Source organism: Hyla sarda, chromosome 7 (genome assembly GCF_029499605.1).
Source record: "Hyla sarda isolate aHylSar1 chromosome 7, aHylSar1.hap1, whole genome shotgun sequence".
In the NCBI taxonomy this organism is placed as follows: Eukaryota; Metazoa; Chordata; class Amphibia; order Anura; family Hylidae; genus Hyla; species Hyla sarda.
The window spans coordinates 229,909,729-229,936,601 of NC_079195.1; the positions used below are offsets into that span (position 1 = coordinate 229,909,729).

The following is a 26,873-nucleotide window of genomic DNA, read 5'->3' on the forward strand; positions in this document are numbered from 1 at the left end:
ATTGCAACATGCCAGAAAGTGCAGTCACTTGACTCACTGAACACCTAGTGGTCATAGCTGGTACTGCACATTTTAGTACTACACGGAATTTTGGAGATAAAATGTGGATACAGCGTATCCTCTGCCATTCTCTTTGTACCTTTGACCCACCTTATTGATGCTGTACTGTTCTTTCTGTTCTCTATCGCAGTGCCGCCCCAACCTCTGGAGCCGCCCCGTGTGCTGGCCCGGGGCAGCCGGCATCTGATCCTCGCTCCACTTCATAAGTTTACAGGAGACGGACCCATCTCATCCATTAAGTTGTTGTATCGACCAAAGGAGAGTGAAGCCGACTGGTCCAACATCGTAGGTATGAGAGCGTTCCTGTATACAGGGGACAAGTGAAGGGCATGATGGAGGAAAGGGTTAATAGGGAGAAGAGTCACCAAATAATATACAACACAGAAATAATGTAAAAGAAAAAAAAGAGAATTTCCATGTATCAAATAAGGGTTTTTATGGTTCAGCTGGAGACTCAGTTTTGGTGAATCGAAGGGACAGATATTTATTAGGCTTAGAGATTTTTTTCTTTCTTCCACTGTCATCCATTATATACGGCTCAAAAAACATAAAGGGAACACAAACAACACAATGTATATACACTGCTCAAAAAACATAAAGGGAACACGTAAACAACACAATGTATATACACTGCTCAAAAAACATAAAGGGAACACGTAAACCACACAATGTATATACACTGCTCAAAAATATATAAAGGGAACATAAACAACACAATGTATATACACTGCTCAAAAAACATAAAGGGAACACGTAAACAACACAATGTATATACACTGCTCAAAAAACATAAAGGGAACATAAACAACACAATGTATATAAACTGCTCAAAAACATAAAGAGAACACGTAAACAACACAATGTATATACACTGCTCAAAAAACATAAAGGGAACACGTAAACAACACAATGTATATACACTGCTCAAAATAATATAAAGGGAACACGTAAACAACACAATGTATATACACTGCTCAAAAACATAAAGGGAACACGTAAACAACACAATGTATATACACTGCTCAAAAATATATAAAGGGAACACGTAAACAACACAATGTATATACACTGCTCAAAAAACATAAAGAGAACATGTAAACAACACAATGTATATACACTGCTCAAAAAACATAAAGGGAACATAAACAACACAATGTATATAAACTGCTCAAAAACATAAAGAGAACACGTAAACAACACAATGTATATACACTGCTCAAAAAACATAAAGGGAACACGTAAACAACACAATGTATATACACTGCTCAAAAATATATAAAGGGAACACGTAAACAACACAATGTATATACACTGCTCAAAAACATAAAGGGAACACGTAAACAACACAATGTATATACACTGCTCCAAAAACATAAAGGGAACATAAACAACACAATGTATATACACTGCTCAAATATATATAAAGGGAACACGTAAACAACACAATGTATATACACGGCTCAAAAATATATAAAGGGAACATAAACAACACAATGTATATACACTGCTCAAAAATATATAAAGGGAACATAAACAACACAATGTATATACACTGCTCAAAAACATAAAGGAAACACATAAACAACACAATGTATATACACTGCTCAAAAATATATAAAGGGAACACGTAACAACACAATGTATATACACTGCTCAAATATATATAAAGGGAACATGTAAACAACACAATGTATATACACTGCTCAAAAATATATAAAGGGAACACGTAAACAACACAATGTATATACACTGCTCAAATATATATAAAGGGGACACGTAAACAACACAATGTATATACACTGCTCAAAAATATATAAAGGGAACATAAACAACACAATGTATATACACTGCTCAAAAATATATAAAGGGAACACGTAAACAACACAATGTATATACACTGCTCAAATATATATAAAGGGAACATAAACAACACAATGTATATACACTGCTCAAATATATATAAAGGGAACACGTAACCAACACAATGTATATACACTGCTCAAAAATATATAAAGGGAACACGTAAACAACACAATGTATATACACTGCTCAAATATATATAAAGGGAACACGTAAACAACACAATGTATATACACTGCTCAAATATATATAAAGGGAACATAAACAACACAATGTATATACACTGCTCAAATATATATAAAGGGAACATAAACAACACAATGTATATACACTGCTCAAATAATAAAGGGAACACGTAACCAACACAATGTATATACACTGCTCAAAAAACATAAAGGGAACATAAACAACACAATGTATATACACTGCTCAAAAAACATAAAGGGAACACGTAAACACCACAATGTATATACACTGCTCAAAATTATATAAAGGGAACACGTAAACAACACAATGTATATACACTGCTCAAAATTATATAAAGGGAACACGTAAACAACACAATGTATATACACTGCTCAAATATATATAAAGGGAACACGTAAACAACACAATGTATATACACTGCTCAAAAATAATAAAGGGAACACGTAACCAACACAATGTATATACACTGCTCAAAATTATATAAAGGGAACATAAACAACACAATGTATATACACCGCTCAAATATATATAAAGGGAACACGTAACCAACACAATGTATATACACTGCTCAAAAAACATAAAGGGAACATAAACAACACAATGTATATAAACTGCTCAAAAAACATAAAGGGAACATAAACACCACAATGTTTATACACTGCTCAAAAATATATAAAGGGAACACGTAAACAACACAATGTATATACACTGCTCAAAAAACATAAAGGGAACATAAACAACACAATGTATATACACTGCTCAAAAAACATAAAGGGAACATAAACAACACAATGTATATACACTGCTCAAAAACATAAAGGGAACATAAACAACACAATGTATATACACTGCTCAAATATATATAAAGGGAACATAAACAACACAATGTATATACACTGCTCAAAAACATAAAGGGAACATAAACAACACAATGTATATACACTGCTCAAAATAATAAAGGGAACGTAAACAACACAATGTATATACACTGCTCAAAAATATATAAAGGGAACATAAACAACACAATGTATATACACTGCTCAAAAACATAAAGGAAACACATAAACAACACAATGTATATACACTGCTCAAAAATATATAAAGGGAACACGTAACAACACAATGTATATACACTGCTCAAATATATATAAAGGGAACATGTAAACAACACAATGTATATACACTGCTCAAAAATATATAAAGGGAACACGTAAACAACACAATGTATATACACTGCTCAAATATATATAAAGGGGACACGTAAACAACACAATGTATATACACTGCTCAAAAATATATAAAGGGAACATAAACAACACAATGTATATACACTGCTCAAAAATATATAAAGGGAACACGTAAACAACACAATGTATATACACTGCTCAAATATATATAAAGGGAACACGTAACCAACACAATGTATATACACTGCTCAAATATATATAAAGGGAACACGTAAACAACACAATGTATATACACTGCTCAAATATATATAAAGGGAACACGTAAACAACACAATGTATATACACTGCTCAAATATATATAAAGGGAACATAAACAACACAATGTATATACACTGCTCAAATATATATAAAGGGAACATAAACAACACAATGTATATACACTGCTCAAATAATAAAGGGAACACGTAACCAACACAATGTATATACACTGCTCAAAAAACATAAAGGGAACATAAACAACACAATGTATATACACTGCTCAAAAAACATAAAGGGAACACGTAAACACCACAATGTATATACACTGCTCAAAATTATATAAAGGGAACACGTAAACAACACAATGTATATACACTGCTCAAAATTATATAAAGGGAACACGTAAACAACACAATGTATATACACTGCTCAAATATATATAAAGGGAACACGTAAACAACACAATGTATATACACTGCTCAAAAATAATAAAGGGAACACGTAACCAACACAATGTATATACACTGCTCAAAATTATATAAAGGGAACATAAACAACACAATGTATATACACCGCTCAAATATATATAAAGGGAACACGTAACCAACACAATGTATATACACTGCTCAAAAAACATAAAGGGAACATAAACAACACAATGTATATAAACTGCTCAAAAAACATAAAGGGAACACGTAAACAACACAATGTTTATACACTGCTCAAAAATATATAAAGGGAACACGTAAACAACACAATGTATATACACTGCTCAAAAAACATAAAGGGAACATAAACAACACAATGTATATACACTGCTCAAAAAACATAAAGGGAACATAAACAACACAATGTATATACACTGCTCAAAAACATAAAGGGAACATAAACAACACAATGTATATACACTGCTCAAATATATATAAAGGGAACATAAACAACACAATGTATATACACTGCTCAAAATAATAAAGGGAACGTAAACAACACAATGTATATACACTGCTCAAAAATATATAAAGGGAACATAAACAACACAATGTATATACACTGCTCAAATAATAAAGGGAACGTAAACAACACAATGTATATACACTGCTCCAAAATAATAAAGGGAACGTAAACAACACAATGTATATACACTGCTCCAAAAACATAAAGGGAACACGTAAACAACACAATGTATATACACTGCTCAAAAATATATAAAGGGAACACGTAACCAACACAATGTATATACACTGCTCAAAATAATAAAGGGAACACGTAAACAACACAATGTATATACACTGCTCAAATATATATAAAGGGAACACGTAAACAACACAATGTATATACACTGCTCAAAAAACATAAAGGGAACATAAACAACACAATGTATATACACTGCTCAAAAATAATAAAGGGAACACGTAACCAACACAATGTACATACACTGCTCAAATATATATAAAGGGAACACGTAACCAACACAATGTATATACACTGCTCAAATATACAGAAAGGGAACACGTAAACAACACAATGTATATACACTGCTCAAATATATATAAAGGGAACATAAACAACACAATGTATATACACTGCTCAAAAAACATGAAGGGAACACGTAAACAACACAATGTATATACACTGCTCAAATATATATAAAGGGAACACGTAAACAACACAATGTATATACACTGCTCAAAAATAATAAAGGGAACACGTAACCAACACAATGTATATACACTGCTCAAAATTATATAAAGGGAACATAAACAACACAATGTATATACACCGCTCAAATATATATAAAGGGAACACGTAACCAACACAATGTATATACACTGCTCAAAAATATATAAAGGGAACACGTAAACAACACAATGTATATACACTGCTCAAAAAACATAAAGGGAACATAAACAACACAATGTATATACACTGCTCAAAAACATAAAGGGAACATAAACAACACAATGTATATACACTGCTCAAATATATATAAAGGGAACATAAACAACACAATGTATATACACTGCTCAAAAACATAAAGGGAACATAAACAACACAATGTATATACACTGCTCAAAAAACATAAAGGGAACATAAACAACACAATGTATATACACTGCTCAAAATAATAAAGGGAACGTAAACAACACAATGTATATACACTGCTCAAAAATATATAAAGGGAACATAAACAACACAATGTATATACACTGCTCCAAAATAATAAAGGGAACGTAAACAACACAATGTATATACACTGCTCCAAAAACATAAAGGGAACACGTAAACAACACAATGTATATACACTGCTCAAATATATATAAAGGGAACACGTAACCAACACAATGTATATACACTGCTCAAAATAATAAAGGGAACACGTAAACAACACAATGTATATACACTGCTCAAATATATATAAAGGGAACACGTAAACAACACAATGTATATACACTGCTCAAAAAACATAAAGGGAACATAAACAACACAATGTATATACACTGCTCAAAAATAATAAAGGGAACACGTAACCAACACAATGTACATACACTGCTCAAAAATATATAAAGGGAACATAAACAACACAATGTATATACACTGCTCAAATAATAAAGGGAACACGTAACCAACACAATGTATATACACTGCTCAAAAAACATAAAGGGAACATAAACAACACAATGTATATAAACTGCTCAAAAAACATAAAGGGAACATAAACAACACAATGTATATACACTGCTCAAAAATATATAAAGGGAACACGTAAACAACACAATATATATACACTGCTCAAAAAACATAAAGGGAACATAAACAACACAATGTATATACACTGCTCAAAAACATAAAGGGAACATAAACAACACAATGTATATACACTGCTCAAAAAACATAAAGGGAACATAAACAACACAATGTATATACACTGCTCAAAAAACATAAAGGGAACATAAACAACACAATGTATATACACTGCTCAAAAACATAAAGGGAACATAAACAACACAATGTATATACACTGCTCAAAAAACATAAAGGGAACACGTAAACAACACAATGTATATACACTGCTCAAAATAATAAAGGGAACACTTACACAACACAATGTATATACACTGCTCAAAAATATATAAAGGGAACATAAACAACACAATGTATATACACTGCTCCAAAATAATAAAGGGAACGTAAACAACACAATGTATATACACTGCTCAAAAATATATAAAGGGAACACGTAACCAACACAATGTATATACACTGCTCAAAATAATAAAGGGAACACATAAACAACACAATGTAACTCCAAGTCACTGACACTTGTGTGAGATCCCACTGTCCACTCAGGAAGAACAATGATTGACAATCAATTTCACATGGAACAGACAACACGTGGAAATTATAGGCAATTAGCAAGACACCCCAATAAAGGAGTGGTTCTGCAGGTGGTGACCACAGGCCACTTCTCAGTTCCTATGCTTCCTGGCTGATGTTTTGGTCACTTTTGAATGCTGGCGGTGCTTTCACTCTAGTGGTAGCATGAGTCTACAACCCACACAAGTGGCTCAGGTAGTGCAGCTCATCCAGGATGGCACATCAATGCGAGCTGTGGCAAGAAGGTTTGCTGTGTCTGTCAGCGTAGTGTCCAGAGCATGGAGGCGCTACCAGGAGACAGGCCAGTACATCAGGAGACGTGGAGGAGGCTGTAGGAGGGCAACAACCCAGCAGCAGGACCTCTACCTCCGCCTTTGTGCAAGAAGGAGCAGGAGGAGCACTGCCAGAGCCCCGCAAAATGACCTCCAGCAGGCCACAAATGTGCATGTGTCCACTCAAACTGCCAGAAACAGACTCCATGAGGGTGGTATAAGGGCCCGATGTCCACAAGTGGGGGATGTGCTTACAGCCCAACACCATGCAGGATGTTTGGCATTTGCCAGAGAACACCAAGATTGGCAAATTCACCAATGGTGCCCTGTGCTCTTCACAGATGAAAGCAGGTTCACAATGGGCACATGTGACAGAGTCTGGAGACGCCGTGGAGAACGTTCTGCTGCCTGCAACTTCCTCCAACATGACTGATTTGGCAGTGGGTCAGTAATTGTGTGGGGTGGCATTTCTTTAGGGGGGGGGGGCGTCCGTTTCCCAGACCTCAATCCGATTGAGCACATCTGGGACGTCTTGCTCCATCCACCACAGACTGTCCAGGAGGTGGCGGATGCTTTAGTCCAGGTCTGGGAGGACATCCCTCAGTAGACCATCCTCCACCTCATCAGGAGCATGCCCAGGCGTTGTAGGGAGGTCATACGGGCACGTGGAGGCCACACACACTACTGAGCCTCATTGGGACTTGTATTAAGGACATTATATAAAGTTGGATCAGCCTGTAGTGGGGTTTTCCACTGTGATTTTGAGTGTGACTCCATATCCAGACCTCCATGGGGGGATAAATTTGATTTCCATTGATCATTTTTGTGTGATTTTGTTGTCAGCGCATTCAACTATGTAAAGACGAAAGTTTTTCATACGATTAGTTCATTCAGATCTAGGATGTGTTATCGCAGTGTTCCCTTTATTTCTTTGAGCAGTGTACTTCAGAGCTGCACTCACAATTCTGTAGGATTCAGAGGCTGAAAATAGGGTATAATACAGGATATAACCCAGGATCAGTAATGTAATGTATGTACACAGTGACCCCACCTGCAGAATAGTGAGTACAGCTCTGGAGTATAATACAGGATATAACTCAGGATCAGTACAGGATAAGTAATATAATGTATGCACACAGTGACTCCACCAGCAGAATAGTGAGTGCAGCTCTGGAGTATAATACAGGATATAACTCAGGATCAGTACAGGATAAGTAATGTAATGTATGTACACAGTGACCTCACCAGCAGAATAGTGACTACAGCTCTGGAGTATAATACAGGATATAACTCAGGATCAGTACAGGATGAGTAATGTAATGTATGTACACAGTGACCTCACCCGCAGAATAGTGAGTACAGCTCTGGAGTATAATACAGGATATAACTCAGGATCAGTACAGGATAAGTAATGTAATGTATGTACACAGTGACCTCACCAGCAGAATAGTGAGTACAGCTCTGGAGTATAATATAGGATATAACTCAGGATCAGTACAGGATCAGTAATGTAATGTATGTATACAGTGACCTCACTAGCAGAATAGTGAGTACAGCTCTGGAGTATAATACAGGATATAACTCAGGATCAGTACAGGATAAGTAATATAATGTATGTACACAGTGACCTCACCAGCAGAATAGTGAGTACAGCTCTGGAGTATAATACAGGATATAACTTAGGATCAGTACAGGATAAGTAATGTAATGTATGTACACAGTGATCTCACCAGCAGAATAGTAAGTACAGCTCTGGAGTATAATACAGGATATAACTCAGGATCAGTACAGGATAAGTAATGTAATGTATGTACACAGTGATCTCACCAGCAGAATAGTGAGTACAGCTCTGGAGTATAATATAGGATATAACTCAGGATCAGTACAGGATAAGTAATGTAATGTATGTACACAGTGACCTCACCAGCAGAATAGTGAGTACAGCTCTGGAGTATAATACAGGATATAACTCAGGATCAGTACAGGATAAGTAATGTAATGTATGTACACAGTGACCTCACCAGCAGAATAGTGAGTACAGCTCTGTATGTATAAAACAGGATATAACTCAGGATCAGTACAGGATAAGTAATGTAATGTATGTACACAGTGACCTCACCAGCAGAATAGTGAGTACAGCTCTGGAGTATAATACAGGATATAACTCAGGATCAGTACAGGATAAGTAATGTAATGTATGTACACAGTGACCTCACCCGCAGAATAGTGAGTACAGCTCTGGAGTATAATACAGGATATAACTTAGGATCAGTACAGGATAAGTAATGTAATGTATGTACACAGTGATCTCACCAGCAGAATAGTAAGTACAGCTCTGGAGTATAATACAGGATATAACTCAGGATCAGTACAGGATAAGTAATGTAATGTATGTACACAGTGATCTCACCAGCAGAATAGTAAGTACAGCTCTGGAGTATAATACAGGATATAACTCAGGATCAGTACAGGATAAGTAATGTAATGTATGTACACAGTGACCTCACCAGCAGAATAGTGAGTACAGCTCTGGAGTATAATACAGGATATAACTCAGGATCAGTACAGGATAAGTAATGTAATGTATGTACACAGTGACCTCACCAGCAGAATAGTGAGTACAGCTCTGTATGTATAATACAGGATATAACTCAGGATCAGTACAGGATAAGTAATGTAATGTATGTACACAGTGACCTCACCAGCAGAATAGTGAGTACAGCTCTGGAGTATAATACAGGATATAACTCAGGATCAGTACAGGATAAGTAATGTAATGTATGTACACAGTGACCTCACCAGCAGAATAGTGAGTACAGCTCTGGGGTATAATACAGGACTCGTCATTGCTTGGACTTGGCCCATGTCTATAGATACAGATCTGTACAATCACAAGTGAATCTTTTCATCTTTGCAGTTGATCCAAAAGACAACATTACTCTTCCCAACCTGAAGCCGGTCACCGCTTACATGGTGCAGTTTCAGCTGAGTCGCCCGGGAGCTGGAGGAGAAGGACCTCTTGGACCAGTGGCCGTGCTACATACAGACTGTATAGGTACATCGGCAGACATGTCACTTCTTATATATTTTACTATAGATATAATATGCAATCTATTTCTTTAGTCTCTTTTTGAGCAGGTCCATAAAACTTGATCAGAATATTGTCTCTTATTGACCAAACACAGTGAGATCTACTTCTCTTCTCGGAGCTGAAAACACAAAACGACTGAAGATTTTTAATCAGCATTGTTTTAAAATGTCTTTTTTATTTTAATTTTATTTTGGATGCATTGGAGCAAAAGTCTTAAATCCTCTTCACTGCTTGTAAAAATCCGGCTAAGTGATGTAGAAACCTGTAGGGACTTATTGTTCTTCAAGTTCTGATCATTTTATTCTTGTCTTTCTCTATAGAACCCACAGTGAAGCCGGAGATCAAGGGCTACGCCATAGAAGACCGCAACACCTTGTATCTAAACTGGCAGCTCCCCACCTATAGCGCTGTAGGGGGCGGTTACCTGGTCCGGATTTATCACCCCACTAACCACTTCATCCGCCAGGAGAACATCACCTCCATAGACGTCCTGTCAGCCCGGATCTACGGCCTCAGCTCCAGGACGGAGTACACCTTCAGGGTCCTCATCTATCACTGCACTAGCCTGGGTCCCCCCTCCGACCCCTACGTCATCATTCTCAACAGCAAAGGTGAGGAAAGCCCCCGAAGTTGTCTCTGTAACAATTACAATCCAAGAAAACATGTAAAAAAAACTAAACAAAACTATGAAAAACTCTTTGCATAACTCCCCATTGACATTAAAGGGGTACTCCGCTCCTAGACATCTTATCTCCTCTCCAAAGGATAGGGGTCAAGATGCTTGATCAGGGGGGTCCCGCCGCTGGGGACCCCTGCGATCTCGGCACCCCAGACATCCGATGCACAGACCCAACTTCGCTCCGTGCCGGATGACTGGCGATGCAGGGTGGAGACTCGTGATGTTTTGGCCACGCAGCCTCAATGCAAGCCTATCAGAGGGGGCGTGACTGCCTCCCATAGACTTGCATTGAGGGGGCATGGCCGTGACGTCACGATCCTCCAGCGCTGCACCCGACACTTTAAATGAACACCGAGTGCAGCAGGAAGATCACAGTGGTCCCCCATGGCAGGACCCCGCGATCAGACATCTTATCCCCTATCCTTTGGATAGGGAATAAGATGTCTAGGGGCGGAGTACCCCATTAATCTGAAACAGCCTAAATAAATAGCCCTTACCACACAGGTATTGCCACACTGCTGCTGCTTGGTTTTGCATCTGGCTATAGTGTATAAGGGGGGGACCCCATGCTTAAATAAAAATAAAATTATATATATATATATTCTTTCTTATTGTTTATTTATAAAGTTAACAAAATAAGTTCCTCCAATTTTCCACAATAAGCCAAGCATGAAACCAAGCAGCAGCAGCCTGGCACTACCAAGGGCTCCCAGAATTATTATGGAGATGCCATTTACCCAACTGCCATTAATGTCAATGTGGAAATACGCAAATTGCATAAGGTAACCAGTGTGAATGTTTATGACTTCCAAACTATCTCCAGACGTCACAAATAGGTGAGATAGCTGTGAGTTTCAGACTGGCATGTATGGGACGTTTCTCTATGGTACCGCTTATTATTCACAGAGAATCCAGCACAATAGTAGCATATTTTGCCATAATTTGCTTTGTTTATCAATTTGTGAAAAGTTGCAAATTTCGGCTACTAATTTTTCCTGCACATCATTTCTAACTATTTATGGCAGAACATATATCAAAAATTGATATAAATTGCAGAGTAAATGTGGGTGGAGTCTATAAGAAAGTTGTAATAATTATGCAACTTTTTAATTTACTTTGTTGTTTAATTTTTTTTTTTTTTAACGATCTCTACTTGCTCGAATTTCCACATTGATAGTCTACATTAGTGTTTCCTAACCAGCATGCCTGCAGCTGTTGCAAAACTACAACTCCATGCATGCCGGATAGCTGCACACTGTAACAAATCCTCCTCTGTGTGCAATAAGTATCTTTGCTTATCACCCCCAGGTCCTTCACCTCCCAAAGACGTCCATGCCGACCCCCTCTCCAGGGAGAGTGTGAAGCTGATCTGGTCTCCCCCTGATGATCCCAATGGAGGGATCATTAAATACACAGTGGAGAGCCGCAGGCTGGGGGCTCCTGGGGAGCAGCAATGGGCCGACACTGAGGGCCATAACCAGACCTGGTTCATCATCAGCGGCCTGAACACCAGCACCTTTTATCAGTTCAGAGTCCGAGCCAACTCCAGGGTCCCCGGAGAATGGAGCCATAGCGTGACCGCCGCGACATACAGCGATGGTGAGAGTCCTACTACTGATATTATTACTACAACTGGTTATTACCATAATACTCTGATGTGATCTACCGTGTAATACAAGGATCACATCTCAGTGTACATATATTGACTATAAACCCTTGCTCTCTTCTCGATTTCTCTGCTCCTGTCCTCTCCTCGCCTCCTCTGCTCCTCTCTTGTCCTCGCCTCTTCTGTCCTGTCCTTTCCTCGCCTCCTCTGCTCCTCTCCTCCTCTACTCCTGTCCTCTCCTCATCTCCTCTGCTCCTGTCCTCTCCTCGCCTCCTCTGCTCCTGTCCTCTCCTCGCCTCCTCTGCTCCTGTCCTCTCCTCGCCTCCTCTGCTCCTGTCCTCTCCTCTGCTCCTGTCCTCTCCTCTGCTCCTCTCCTGTCCTTTCCTCGCCTCCTCTGCTCCTGTCCTCTCCTCATCTCCTCTGCTCCTGTCCTTTCCTCGCCTCCTCTTCTCCTCTCCTCCTCTGCTCCTGTCCTCTCCTCATCTCCTCTGCTCCTGTCCTCTCCTCATCTCCTCTGCTCCTGTCCTCTCCTCATCTCCTCTGCTCCTGTCCTCTCCTCATCTCCTCTGCTCCTGTCCTCTCCTCGCCTCCTCTGCTCCTCCCCTCCTCTGCTCCTGTCCTCTCTTCATCTCCTCTGCTCCTGTCCTCTCCTCTTCTCCTCTGCTCCTGTCCTCTCCTCATCTCCTCTGCTCCTGTCCTCTCCTCGCCTCCTCTGCTCCTCTCCTCCTCTGCTCCTGTCCTCTCCTCATCTCCTCTGCTCCTGTCCTCTCCTCGCCTCCTCTGCTCCTGTCCTCTCCTCGCCTCCTCTGCTCCTGTCCTCTCCTCGCCTCCTCTGCTCCTGTCCTCTCCTCGCCTCCTCTGTTCCTGTCCTCTCCTCGCCTCCTCTGCTCCTGTTCTCTCCTCGCCTCCTCTGCTCCTGTCCTCTCCTCGCCTCCTCTGCTCCTGTCCTCTCCTCGCCTCCTCTGCTCCTGTCCTTTCTGCTGTCTGTCTCTCCCCTGTTGTTCTGTGCTGTAAATGCTGCTTATCTCCGCAGAGCCGCCTATCATGGCCACCAGTGAGGAGGTTCGCCGATCTCAGACCCCCAGTTCAGGGCAGCAGCTCATCCTGGCGATCATCGGCTCTGTGTCCGTCACCTGCTTCACCATCATCGTCGCCCTTCTTGCTCTTTTCTGCATTAAGAAGAATTTATTTCATCGGCGGAGAATGTTTACGTATCAGTCGGGATCTGTAAGTGAAGACCCTCCCCCCCCCCCCCCCCCCGTCCCATCTCATCCGACAGAACATATCACCTAATATATTGGATATTTACTATTGCTTACTGTGGTAGAGGGTGTGATGAGGGCAGATGTTGTTACCCTAGGGGCAGATGGCATTAACCCCTTGCATTCATGACGCCGGGGCATGGTTTAGCCTATAACCACCCAAAGGTATACTGCTGCATCCTGGGCTAGGCACAGGGGCAATAAAGACTCCAACGCCAAGTCACAGACAACGGTAGCTTTACTGAGGGTAGACAGATGGTGAAGTCTATACAGTTCAGCCAGGGCCCAAGGAGGTGACCAGTGACTCAGAGACCTTAAGGGCTTGCTGGGACTTGTAGTAGGACTGGACAATTGAATGCAGACCACGCTGACTTGACAGATGACAGGGACTGACTTGACTCATAAAGCTGTGACTTTATCTTACTTGACTTGATGGCGGCTGCAGGACTGGACTTTGAGGTCTCCAACACTCTGGACACACACACTAGACAAGACTGCACTGGACCTCAGCAGAAGAGAGAGAAGCTCCACCCAGGGCTTATATGGGGGAGACCAGCAGGGGGCCCATAGGTCATTATATGGGGGAGACTAGCAGGGAGCCCATAGGTCATTATATGGGGGAGACCAGCAGGGAGCCCATAGGTCATTATATGGGGGAGACCAGCAGGGAGCACATAGGTCATTATATGGGGGAGACCAGCAGGGGGCCCATAGGTCATTATATGGGGAGACCAGCAGGGGGCCCATAGGTCATTATATAGGGGAGACCAGCAGGGGGCCCATAGGTCATTATATAGGGGAGACCAGCAGGGGGCCCATAGGTCATTATATAGGGGAGACCAGCAGGGGGCCCATAGGTCATTATATGGGGGAGACCAGCAGGGAGCACTGGCAGGGATCACCTGGTCACTGGTACCTCCTGGGTAACAATCACATGACATATCACATGGTATAACTCTTAAAACAATATTAAATTTCATAACACTTTACATGGTAAAACATATTTACAATGAGGAAACAATTGCATTGGGCCTTGGGTAACACCTCCCGTACTGGGTCACCACACTACAAAATGGGCAGGGGTTAGCTATGGGGGTCCAAACCCCCCCTTATAGGAAAACATCCATATTATAAATGGAGCATGGCAGGTGGGGTCCCTGCTGTAGATTAAGCATTAGGGCTATTAAAGGGTAACCATACGGTTGTTGCAGCAGCAGGGTGCACGTTCTAACTACTGCTAAAGCTCCGGAATCGCCGGACGTCCAATAGACTTACATGGGCCTTATGGCAGTTTTGTAGACCGATTGCTTCAGCAACAGGCAACGGAGTTGCGGCAGCAGTTTGAACATTTATGCTGCATCTGCATCAACTGTATAGTTTCCCTTTAGGAGATGTTCACACTGAGGAATTGGAGGGGAACGGAAAAGGAATCATTTCGGTCAGGAAAATCTGCCATTTTCTGCTTGTGCGATATTGAAGCGGAATAGAAGAGGAATTGAAGCAGAAATCACAAGCAGCATTCAGGAGGAGGTGCAGCAAATGATGATAGACATGAATGGAGGGGGCGTGGCATGATGTAACCAGGGGGCGTGGCATGATGTCACCAGGGGCGTGGCATGATGTCACCAGGGGGCGTGGCATGATGTCACCAGGGGGCGTGTCATGATGTCACCAGGGGGCGTGGCATGATGTCACCAGGGGGTGTGGCATGATGTCACCAGGGGGCGTGGCATGATGGCACCAGGGGCGTGGCATGATGTCACCAGGGGGCGTGGCATGATGTCACCAGGGGGCGTGGCATGATGTCACCAGGGGGCGTGGCATGACATTACACCCACAGTCCTGAACCTGGAGTTTAGAGTGAAAAGTTCAGAATGCCGGAGTGACCAGCGGCAGGACCCCCGCGATCAGACATCTTATCCCCTTTCCTTTGGATAGGGGATAAGATGTCTAGGGGCAGAGTACCCCTTTAAGGCTGTGTTTCAACTAGGTTTTTACTTTTGGAAAAAAACAAAAAACGCCATATTCGCTGCAAATACCACAGCCTGATGTTAGCTGGGAGCAAATAGGAAAGCAAACAAATGGCAAACATATTTGGCATCATTTTTTTCCTTTTTCAGGGCTCAGTGCCAGTTTCCTAAAATCGCAGCGTGCCGAGACTATGGCGTTTTTTTTACCTGTGAAACTTGGTAAATAAACCAAGATAAACCAAGATAAATGCAATGTGGGTTTAACTTTGGCTTTTTTTTATTTGGTTTTCTTTTACTACTCTTATCAGTGTGAAAAACTGCCAAATACTGAAAAAAGTTATTTCCATATATATATCTATAGAAATGTGGGACAAAATGGCAAAATGTAAGAAAAGACGTCGGTAGTTTATAAGGAATTTTTGTGGTATTTTGTAGGTAAAAAAAATGTCAGGGCAGAAATACATAGTGTAGAAACTTAGCCAAAGAGAAGTATCAGAAATGTCTCTCCACCAGGGGGCAGTATCTAGTCATCTTACCTATTGGCAGTTTACGTGATTGTCCCTTTAAAACAGTACTTAACCAACCAGGGTGCCTCCAGCTGTTGCAAAACTACAACTACCAGCATGCCCGAACAGCCAAAGCTGGAGGCACCCTGGTTGTGAAGCACTTGCCAAAGACTGTCCAGGCATGCTGGGAGTTGTAGTTCTGCAACAATCACTGGTTCGGAAACACTGCTTTTAAAAAACTATCTAAAATGTAACAATGGTTAAAGCTTCACATCTCATCTGTAACAATTCTCTCGCTCTGTTTGATATAAAGAACCTGCGGATCAGCAGACGCTATTGATGCATTTACTTCTAGGGAGAAGAGACCATCCTGCAGTTCAGTTCGGGGACGCTGACCCTCACCCGGCGGCCCAGACCCCAGACCGAGCCCTTCTCATACCCCATCCTGGAATGGGCCGACATCAAGTTTGAAGATGTAATAGGAGAAGGAAACTTCGGTCAAGTCATAAAGGCCATGATCAAAAAAGATGGGGTGCGGATGAACGCCGCCATCAAGATGCTGAAAGGTGAGGACGCGGTTATCTGAAATATCCAATCTATAGTGTCCCCCATCTGTAGTGTCCCCCATCTGTAGTGTATCCCCCATCTGTAGTGTGCCCCCCATCTGTAGTGTGCCCCCCATCTGTAGTGTGCCCCCCATCTGTAGTGTGTCCCCCATCTGTAGTGTGTCCCCCATCTGTAGTGTGTCCCCCATCTGTAGTGTGTCCCCCATCTGTAGTGTGTCCCCCATCTGTAGTGTGTCCCCCATCTGTAGTGTATCCCCCATCTGTAGTGTATCCCCCATCTGTAGTGTGCCCCCCATCTGTAGTGTGCCCCCCATCTGTAGTGTGCCCCCCATCTGTAGTGTATCCCCCATCTGTAGTGTATCCCCCATCTGTAGTGTGTCCCCCATCTGTAGTGTGTCCCCCATCTGTAGTGTGTCCCCCATCTGTAGTGTATCCCCCATCTGTAGTGTGTCCCCCATCTGTAGTGTGTCCCCCATCTGTAGTGTATCCCCCATCTGTAGTGTGTCCCCATCTGTAGTGTGCCCCCCATCTGTAGTGTCTCCCCCATCTGTAGTGTATCCCCCATCTGTAGTGTATCCCCCATCTGTAGTGTGCCCCCCATCTGTAGTGTATCCCCCATCTGTAGTGTATCCCCCATCTGTAGTGTGCCCCCCATCTGTAGTGTATCCCCCATCTGTAGTGTATCCCCCATCTGTAGTGTGTCCCCCATCTGTAGTGTGTCCCTCATCTGTAGTGTATCCCCCATCTGTAGTGTGTCCCCATCTGTAGTGTGCCCCCCATCTGTAGTGTATCCCCATCTGTAGTGTATCCCCCATCTGTAGTGTGCCCCCCATCTGTAGTGTGTCCCCCATCTGTAGTGTATCCCCCATCTGTAGTGTATCCCCCATCTGTAGTGTCCCCCATCTGTAGTGTATCCCCCATCTGTAGTGTATCCCCCATCTGTAGTGTGTCCCCCATCTGTAGTGTATCCCCCATCTGTAGTGTATCCCCCATCTGTAGTGTATCCCCCATCTGTAGTGTATCCCCCATCTGTAGTGTGTCCCCATCTGTAGTGTGTCCCCATCTGTAGTGTGCCCCCCATCTGTAGTGTATCCCCCATCTGTAGTGTATCCCCCATCTGTAGTGTGCCCCCCATCTGTAGTGTGCCCCCCATCTGTAGTGTGCCCCCCATCTGTAGTGTGTCCCCCATCTGTAGTGTATCCCCCATCTGTAGTGTGTCCCCCATCTGTAGTGTATCCCCCATCTGTAGTGTATCCCCCATCTGTAGTGTCCCCCATCTGTAGTGTGTCCCCCATCTGTAGTGTATCCCCCATCTGTAGTGTATCCCCCATCTGTAGTGTATCCCCCATCTGTAGTGTATCCCCCATCTGTAGTGTATCCCCCATCTGTAGTGTATCCCCCATCTGTAGTGTGTCCCCATCTGTAGTGTATCCCCCATCTGTAGTGTGTCCCCCATCTGTAGTGTGTCCCCATCTGTATTGTATCCCCCATCTGTAGTGTGCCCCCATCTGTAGTGCATCCCCCATCTGTAGTGTGTCCCCATCTGTAGTGTGCCCCCATCTGTAGTGCGTCCCCCATCTGTAGTGCATCCCCCATCTGTAGTGTGCCCCCATCTATAGTGTGCCCCCATCTGTAGTGTGCCCCCATCTGTAGTGTGCCCCCATCTGTAGTGTATCCCCCATCTGTAGTGTGTCCCCATCTGTAGTGTGTCCCCATCTGTAGTGTATCCCCCATCTGTAGTGTATCCCCCATTTGTAGTGTATCCCCCATCTGTAGTGTGCCCCCATCTGTAGTGTGTCCCCCATCTGTAGTGTGCCCCCCATCTGTAGTGTGCCCCCATCTGTAGTGTGTCCCCCATCTGTAGTGTGTCCCCATCTGTAGTGTATCCCCCATCTGTAGTGTATCCCCCATCTGTAGTGTGTCCCCCATCTGTAGTGTATCCCCCATCTGTAGTGTGTCCCCATCTGTAGTGTGTCCCCCATCTGTAGTGTATCCCCCATCTGTAGTGTATCCCCCATCTGTAGTGTATCCCCCATCTGTAGTGTGTCCCCCATCTGTAGTGTGTCCCCATCTGTAGTGTGTCCCCATCTGTAGTGTATCCCCCATCTGTAGTGTATCCCCCATCTGTAGTGTATCCCCCATCTGTAGTGTGCCCCCATCTGTAGTGTGTCCCCCATCTGTAGTGTGCCCCCCATCTGTAGTGTGCCCCCATCTGTAGTGTGTCCCCCATCTGTAGTGTGTCCCCATCTGTAGTGTGCCCCCCATCTGTAGTGTATCCCCCATCTGTAGTGTATCTCCCATCTGTAGTGTATCCCCCATCTGTAGTGTGCCCCCCATCTGTAGTGTGTCCCCCATCTGTAGTGTATCCCCCATCTGTAGTGTATCCCCCATCTGTAGTGTGTCCCCCCATCTGTAGTGTGTCCCCATCTGTAGTGTGTCCCCATCTGTAGTGTATCCCCCATCTGTAGTGTATCCCCCATCTGTAGTGTATCCCCCATCTGTAGTGTGTCCCCCATCTGTAGTGTATCCCCATCTGTAGCGTGTCCCCATCTGTAGCGTGTCCCCATCTGTAGCGTATCCCCCATCTGTAGTGTGTCCCCCATCTGTAGTGTATCCCCCATCTGTAGTGTGTCCCCCATCTGTAGTGTATCCCCCATCTGTAGTGTCCCCCCCATCTGTAGTGTCCCCCCCCTCTGTAGTGTGCCCCCATCTGTAGTGTGTCCCCATCTGTAGTGTGTCCCCCATCTGTAGTGTGCCCCCCATCTGTAGTGTGCCCCCCATCTGTAGTGTGCCCCCCATCTGTAGTGTGTCCCCCATCTGTAGTGTGTCCCCCATCTGTAGTGTGTCCCCCATCTGTAGTGTGTCCCCCATCTGTAGTGTGTCCCCCATCTGTAGTGTATCCCCCATCTGTAGTGTGTCCCCATCTGTAGTGTGTCCCCCATCTGTAGTGTGTCCCCATCTGTAGTGTGTCCCCCATCTGTAGTGTGTCCCCCATCTGTAGTGTGTTCCCCATCTGTAGTGTGTCCCCCATCTGTAGTGTGTCCCCATCTGTAGTGTGTCCCCCATCTGTAGTGTGTCCCCCATCTGTAGTGTGTTCCCCATCTGTAGTGTGTCCCCCATCTGTAGTGTGTCCCCCATCTGTAGTGTGTCCCCATCACCACAGCGGTCCTAGCGTATCCTGGTATGAACGGGGAGCCGAGGTGAGTATGAGAGGATCCTAAAACTACCAACAGGGGCAAGCTTACTACAGTGGGTTTCTAAAATTACCTACTGGGGTCCTAAAACTACGAATAGGGTGCAAAATAACTACTGGGAGTCCTAAAATTACCTACATTGTACAAGTAACCAGGGATTTTACAACTACCTTCATGGGGTCTAAAACTACCTACAGGGGTGTCCTACAACCACCTATAGGGGGGAAATCCTACAGCGATCCTATAACTACCTACAGGAGGCAAACTACATTGCAGGGAGTGAAGCAAACGACCTCCAGATTAATCAACGCAAACCATAAAAAAGCCTTCACAAGTAGCAACATCATCAGTCTGGGGTAACATCATCAGTCTGGGGTAACATCATCAGTCCGGGGTCACATCATCAGTCCGGGGTCACATCATCAGTCCGGGGTCACATCATCAGTCCGGGGTCACATCATCAGTCCGGGGTCACATCATCAGTCCGGGGTCACATCATCAGTCCGGGGTCACATCATCAGTCCGGGGTCACATCATCAGTCCGGGGTCACATCATCAGTCTGGGGTCACATCATCAGTCCGGGGTAACATCGTTGTTACGCCGAGCGCTCCGGGTCCCCGCTCCTCCCCGGAGCGCTCACGGCGTCTCTCTCCCTGCAGCGCCCCGGTCAGTCCCGCTGACCGGGAGCGCTGCACTGACATGGCCGTCGGGGATGCGATTCGCACAGCGGGACGCGCCCGCTCGCGCATCGCATCCCAAGTCACTTACCCGTCCCGGTCCCCTGCTGTCATGTGCTGGCGCGCGCGGCTCCGCTCTCTAGGGCGCGCGCGCGCCAGCTCTCTGAGACTTAAAGGGCCAGTGCACCAATGATTGGTGCCTGGCCCAATTAGCTTAATTGGCTCCCACCTGCTCCCAGGCTATATCTGCTCACTTCCCCTGCACTCCCTTGCCGGATCTTGTTGCCCTTGTGCCAGAGAAAGCCTTTCCTTGTGTGTTCCTAGCCTGTGTTCCAGACCTCCTGCCGTTGCCCCTGACTACGATCCTTGCTGCCTGCCCTGACCTTCTGCTATGTCCGACCTTGCTCTTGCCTTATCCCTTGTACCGCGCCTATCTCAGCAGTCAGAGAGGTTGAGCCGTTGCCGGTGGATACGACCTGGTTGCTACCGCCGCTGCAAGACCATCCCGCTTTGCGGCGGGCTCTGGTGAAAACCAGTGGCTACTTAGAACCGGTCCACCGACACGGTCCACGCCAAACCCTCTCTGACACAGAGGATCCACCTCCAGCCTGCCGAATCGTGACAATCGTCAGTCCGGGGTCACATCGTCAGTCCGGGGTCACATCGTCAGTCCGGGGTCACATCATCAGTCCGGGGTCACATCATCAGTCCGGGGTAACATCACCAGTCCGGGGTAACATCACCAGTCCGGGGTCACATCATCAGTCCGGGGTCACATCATCAGTCCGGGGTAACATCACCAGTCCGGGGTCACATCACCAGTCCGGGGTCACATCACCAGTCCGGGGTCACATCACCAGTCCGGGGTCACATCACCAGTCCGGGGTCACATCATCAGTCCGGGGTAACGTCATCAGTCCGGGGTCGCATCATCAGTCCGGGGTCGCATCATCAGTCCGGGGTCGCATCATCAGTCCGGGGTCGCATCATCAGTCCGGGGTCGCATCATCAGTCCGGGGTCACATCACCAGTCCGGGGTCACATCATCAGTCCGGGGTCACATCATCAGTCCGGGGTCACATCATCAGTCCGGGGTCACATCATCAGTCCGGGGTCACATCATCAGTCCGGGGTCACATCATCAGTCCGGGGTCACATCATCAGTCCGGGCTAACATCATCAGTCCGGGCTAACATCATCAGTCCGGGGTCACATCATCAGTCCGGGGTCACATCATCAGTCCGGGGTCACATCATCAGTCCGGGGTCACATCACCAGTCCGGGGTCACATCACCAGTCCGGGGTCACATCACCAGTCCGGGGTCACATCACCAGTCCGGGGTCACATCACCAGTCCGGGGTCACATCACCAGTCCGGGGTCACATCACCAGTCCGGGGTCACATCACCAGTCCGGGGTAACATCATCAGTCCGGGGTAACATCATCAGTCCGGGGTCACATCATCAGTCCGGGGTCACATCACCAGTTCGGGGTCACATCATCAGTCCGGGGTCACATCATCAGTCCGGGGTCTCATCATCAGTCGGGGGTCACATCATCAGTCCGGGGTTTCATCATCAGTCGGGGGTCACATCATCAGTCTGGGGGCAACATCATCAGTCCGGGGTCACATCATCAGTCCGGGGTCTCATCATCAGTCGGGGGTCACATCATCAGTCTGGGGGCAACATCATCAGTCGGGGGTCACATCATCAGTCCGGGGTCACATCATCAGTCCGGGGTCACATCATCAGTCCGGGGTCACATCATCAGTCCGGGGTCACATCACCAGTCCGGGGTCACATCACCAGTCCGGGGTCACATCACCAGTCCGGGGTCACATCACCAGTCCGGGGTCACATCACCAGTCCGGGGTCACATCACCAGTCCGGGGTAACATCATCAGTCCGGGGTAACCTCATCAGTCCGGGGTAACATCATCAGTCCGGGGTCACATCATCAGTCCGGGGTCACATCACCAGTTCGGGGTCACATCATCAGTCCGGGGTCACATCATCAGTCCGGGGTCTCATCATCAGTCGGGGGTCACATCATCAGTCCGGGGTTTCATCATCAGTCGGGGGTCACATCATCAGTCTGGGGGCAACATCATCAGTCCGGGGTCACATCATCAGTCCGGGGTCTCATCATCAGTCGGGGGTCACATCATCAGTCTGGGGGCAACATCATCAGTCGGGGGTCACATCATCAGTCTGGGGGTAACATCATCAGTCCGGGGTCACATCATCAGTCCGGCGTCACATCATCAGTCCGGGGTCACATCATCAGTCCGGGGTCACATCATCAGTCTGGGGGTCACATCATCAGTCCGGGGTCACATCACCAGTCCGGGGTCACATCATCAGTCGGGGGTCACATCATGCGCCTCACATAAGAGAAACTGTTCCCGCCGTCACATTAGGGGGTTAATTCAATGTTTGACCAAATCTAGCTGCTAATTTTTAAGTTAAAAATGGCGAAAAAATTGGTTCCCCTCCCTCCCCCCTGTACAGTGATGGAGCTTTAAGACTGCGCTGGCCCTTTAAGGCAAGTTAAATGAAACTCTGCTGTATGTTTTCTCCAGAATTTGCCTCGGAGAACGACCACCGAGACTTTGCCGGAGAGTTGGAGGTTCTGTGTAAACTGGGGCATCACCCGAATATCATCAATCTGCTGGGAGCCTGCGAGAACAGAGGTAACGGGAACACTCGGGGCGCCCATTATTCCCGGGCACAAATGACCGGATACAATTGTAACAGAACCTCAGTTGTATTAGGACGAGACAAGTTTTTTAGCATCAAGATTTAAACAAGAATGTGTCCATTCACTGACAGCAAGCTGAGGAGTCACCTGACAATGATCTCTTCTTTCTTGTAGGATATCTCTATATCGCCATTGAATTTGCCCCATATGGGAACCTTCTGGACTTTTTACGGAAAAGTCGAGTCCTGGAGACGGATCCGGCGTTCGCCAAGGAGCACGGGACGGCGTCCACCCTGACATCACAGCAGCTCCTGCAGTTCGCCTCAGATGTAGCAAAAGGCATGCAGTACCTGAGCGAGAAGCAGGTGAGAGGATGATGAGGGTATTACTCCTCCATGTAATGGACACAGATGCTGGAGGACTGTCAGGAATGATCGACCATAGGGGAAGTCACCCAGCTTTCCACAAACCCTGAGTGACAAATAATTCTGCTGTGTTATACTGTCTCATTGCACTCTCCATTCTGCTGTCCTGCTTGTGTGAGTGTCCCATTCCTCTAGTTATTCCCAGTGGCGTCTCCAGCATTCATATTTAGGGGGGGACATGGGGGGCCAGTGACAAAAGTGTGTGTGGGGGGGGGGGGGGGCAATTTTAAAACATGTGTGTATATATATATCATAAATAAATACACACACACTGTGCAGAACATGTTTAGTTTAAAAAAAATGGAAAACATTTTTATTTAAAATCTTTATAATTCTTGTCGCACAGGGATTTTTTTTCATATGGATTTTTAGGTGCAAAATTGAAAGGGTTATGATTTTTAAAAGGTAAGGAGGAAAAAACTAAAGTGCAAAAACGGAAAAACGCTCGGTCCTTAAGGCGTTAAAACTTTTTGACACTACCATCAACTTTGATAGCGGCATCTAAAGTCTTAATGTCGGACCTCAGCCTGATTGGTGATGTCTGGCATTAGCGGAGGGTTCTAGCTAATGATTTATACAACACAGTGGGAGCCGTCACTGGGCGTACACATACGCCTTGTGTCCTTAGGGCTCATTTACACGGATCCCCCGACAATGGACCCTACAGTGCTGCCTCCATCTGTGCCTGCTCATAACGGCAATCCTCCGCTACGAGCAGACACACTTTGATGTATATACTCGCGCACATCGCGGCTGCTCTCGGCCTAGCTCAGAAAGCAGGAGGAGCGGTACCTTCATCACTGCTCTGCCTGTCTCTGCTAATGATACGCAGACCAGGAGCAGCGCAGGGATATCCTCAGCAGCTGCAGCGGCTCTTTACCCAGCCGGTCAGTGCGCCCCTGGCCCCGATACTAGTATCGGGACATCCCTATTTATTTTAAATTGGGGGGGCACAAGGGGGGGCACGGCATGATCTAGGGGGGGCCATGGCCCCCTCTGGCCCCCCCCCCCCCCCCTAGCGACGCCATTGGTTATTCCATGAACCAGGAAGATCAGGATGAACAGTTCTATAGATAACGTTGTGTCTGAGTTTCATCTTTCTTTTCTTCTCAGTTTATTCACAGGGATCTCGCTGCCAGAAACGTTCTTGTTGGGGAAAGTATGGCGGCTAAGATTGCAGATTTTGGCCTTTCACGGGGAGAAGAGGTTTACGTGAAGAAGACGATGGTAAGTGATGTGAATGGCCGAACTACTGCAACAGACTAACACCATCTCTGATACTAATATTATATCTATATACATCACATTACTTATTATTATTATACTCCAGAGCTGCACTCACTATTCTGCTGGTGGTATCTTTAAGGGGTATTCCCGTGGAAAACTTTTTTTTTAAATCAACTGGTGCCAGAAAGTTAAACAGATTTGTAAATCCCTTCTATTAAAAAATCTTAATCCTTCCAGTACTTTTTAGGGGCTGTATACTAAAGAGAAATCAAAAAAAGAAATGTATTTCCTGTGATGTCCTGACCACAAGTGCTCTCTGCTGACCTCTGCTGTCCATTTTAGGAACTGGAGAAAATCCCCATGGCAAACATCAGAGGTGGACAGCAGAGGTCAGCAGAGAGCACTGTGGTCAGGACATCACAGGAAATGCATTTCTTTTTGGATTTCTCTTTAGTATACAGCCCCTAAAAAGTACTGGAAGGATTAAGATTTTTTAATAGAAGTGATTTACAAATCTGTTTAATTTTCTGGCACCAGTTGATTTAAAAGAAAAAAGTTTTCCACGGGAGTACCCCTTTAAAGGGGTACTCCAGCCCTAAGCCCTAGGGGATAATATGTCTGACCGCGGGGGTCCCGCCGCTTGAGACCCCCGCAATCTTGCATTCGGCACCCACCTCTTTGAGCTGCACGCCGCGCTGCCAGCTCACAAACTGCCGGGTGCCGACCACGGGGCTGGAGTATCGTGACATCACACTCCGCCCCGTGTGATGTCACCCCCCGCCCACGCTATGCAAGTCTATGGGAGGGGGCGTGACGGCCGTCACGCCCCCTCCCATAGACTTGCATAGCGGGGGCAGGGGTGACGTCACACGGGGGCGGAGTGGGATGTCACGATACTCCGGCCCCGTGGTCGGCACCCGGCCAGAGTACCCCTTTAATATTACATTTTAGTTTCTACATTGTATCAATTGTTTCTTTGATATCTATTTTACCACATTATGATATAAGTTTTAGTGTTAAATATTGGTGAAAACATTTTGCTTCTCTAGTTTGCCCCTTTTCTTACTGACTCTTTCTGTCGCTCAGGGTCGTCTCCCGGTGCGCTGGATGGCCATCGAGTCCCTCAATTACAGTGTATATACTACCAAGAGCGATGTGTAAGTGCCACATATATACCCTGGTCGGGGGGGGGGGGAGGGGGAGTGGAGGGCCCAGGGCCGGATTGGGATGTGTTTGGGGATAGATACCGCTACATGCCCCCTGCTTTATCTCAGGTGGTCTGTAATATATTTAACCCTTTTTATGCTTTTCCTCATCAGCTGGTCCTTTGGGGTCCTCCTCTGGGAAATTGTCAGTTTAGGTAAGTGAAGACTTTATTGGCTTTTCCATTGAGAACGCAGACTTTTCAGAGTGAAAATTCCATCAGAATTTTATTTTAACAATCTTTTGATGTAACTATTGTTTTTAATATTATAGTCTCCATGGACATTTGCTGTTTCAGGTCTCTTGTCAGCTTTACTGCATAGACCAGGACAGTTGAAGTAGAGTCATCTCATCTTTAGGGAGTCATTTCCTGTTTTCAGGGTGGTCTCTTGCCAACTTTGCTGTATAGATCGGGACAGTTAAAGGGGTTATCCAGGAAAAAAAAACTTTTTTTTATATATCAACTGGCTCCAGAAAGTTAAACAGATTTGTAAATTACTTCTATAAAAAAATCTTAATCCTTTCAGTACTTATGAGCTGATG

The 26,873-nt window shown here is 45.0% G+C and overlaps 1 protein-coding gene across 3 annotated transcripts in view; it reads left to right on the forward strand.

Moving 5' to 3' along the window:
- TIE1 (tyrosine kinase with immunoglobulin like and EGF like domains 1) overlaps positions 1–26,487 on the forward strand; it is a gene marked incomplete at its 3' end in the record, with an annotated part of 68,326 nt that extends 41,839 nt beyond the window's left edge. For 2 of the 3 annotated variants that reach the window (XM_056533026.1, XM_056533027.1), the window contains 11 exon segments: positions 191–349; positions 10,137–10,274; positions 10,631–10,921; positions 12,298–12,588; positions 13,629–13,822; positions 16,689–16,899; positions 23,357–23,467; positions 23,650–23,840; positions 25,014–25,127; positions 26,214–26,284; positions 26,447–26,487. In XM_056533026.1, the coding sequence (XP_056389001.1) occupies positions 191–349; positions 10,137–10,274; positions 10,631–10,921; positions 12,298–12,588; positions 13,629–13,822; positions 16,689–16,899; positions 23,357–23,467; positions 23,650–23,840; positions 25,014–25,127; positions 26,214–26,284; positions 26,447–26,487 (1,812 nt within the window). 3 annotated transcript variants of the gene reach the window in all.
- Positions 26,488–26,873: the final 386 nt, after the last annotated feature.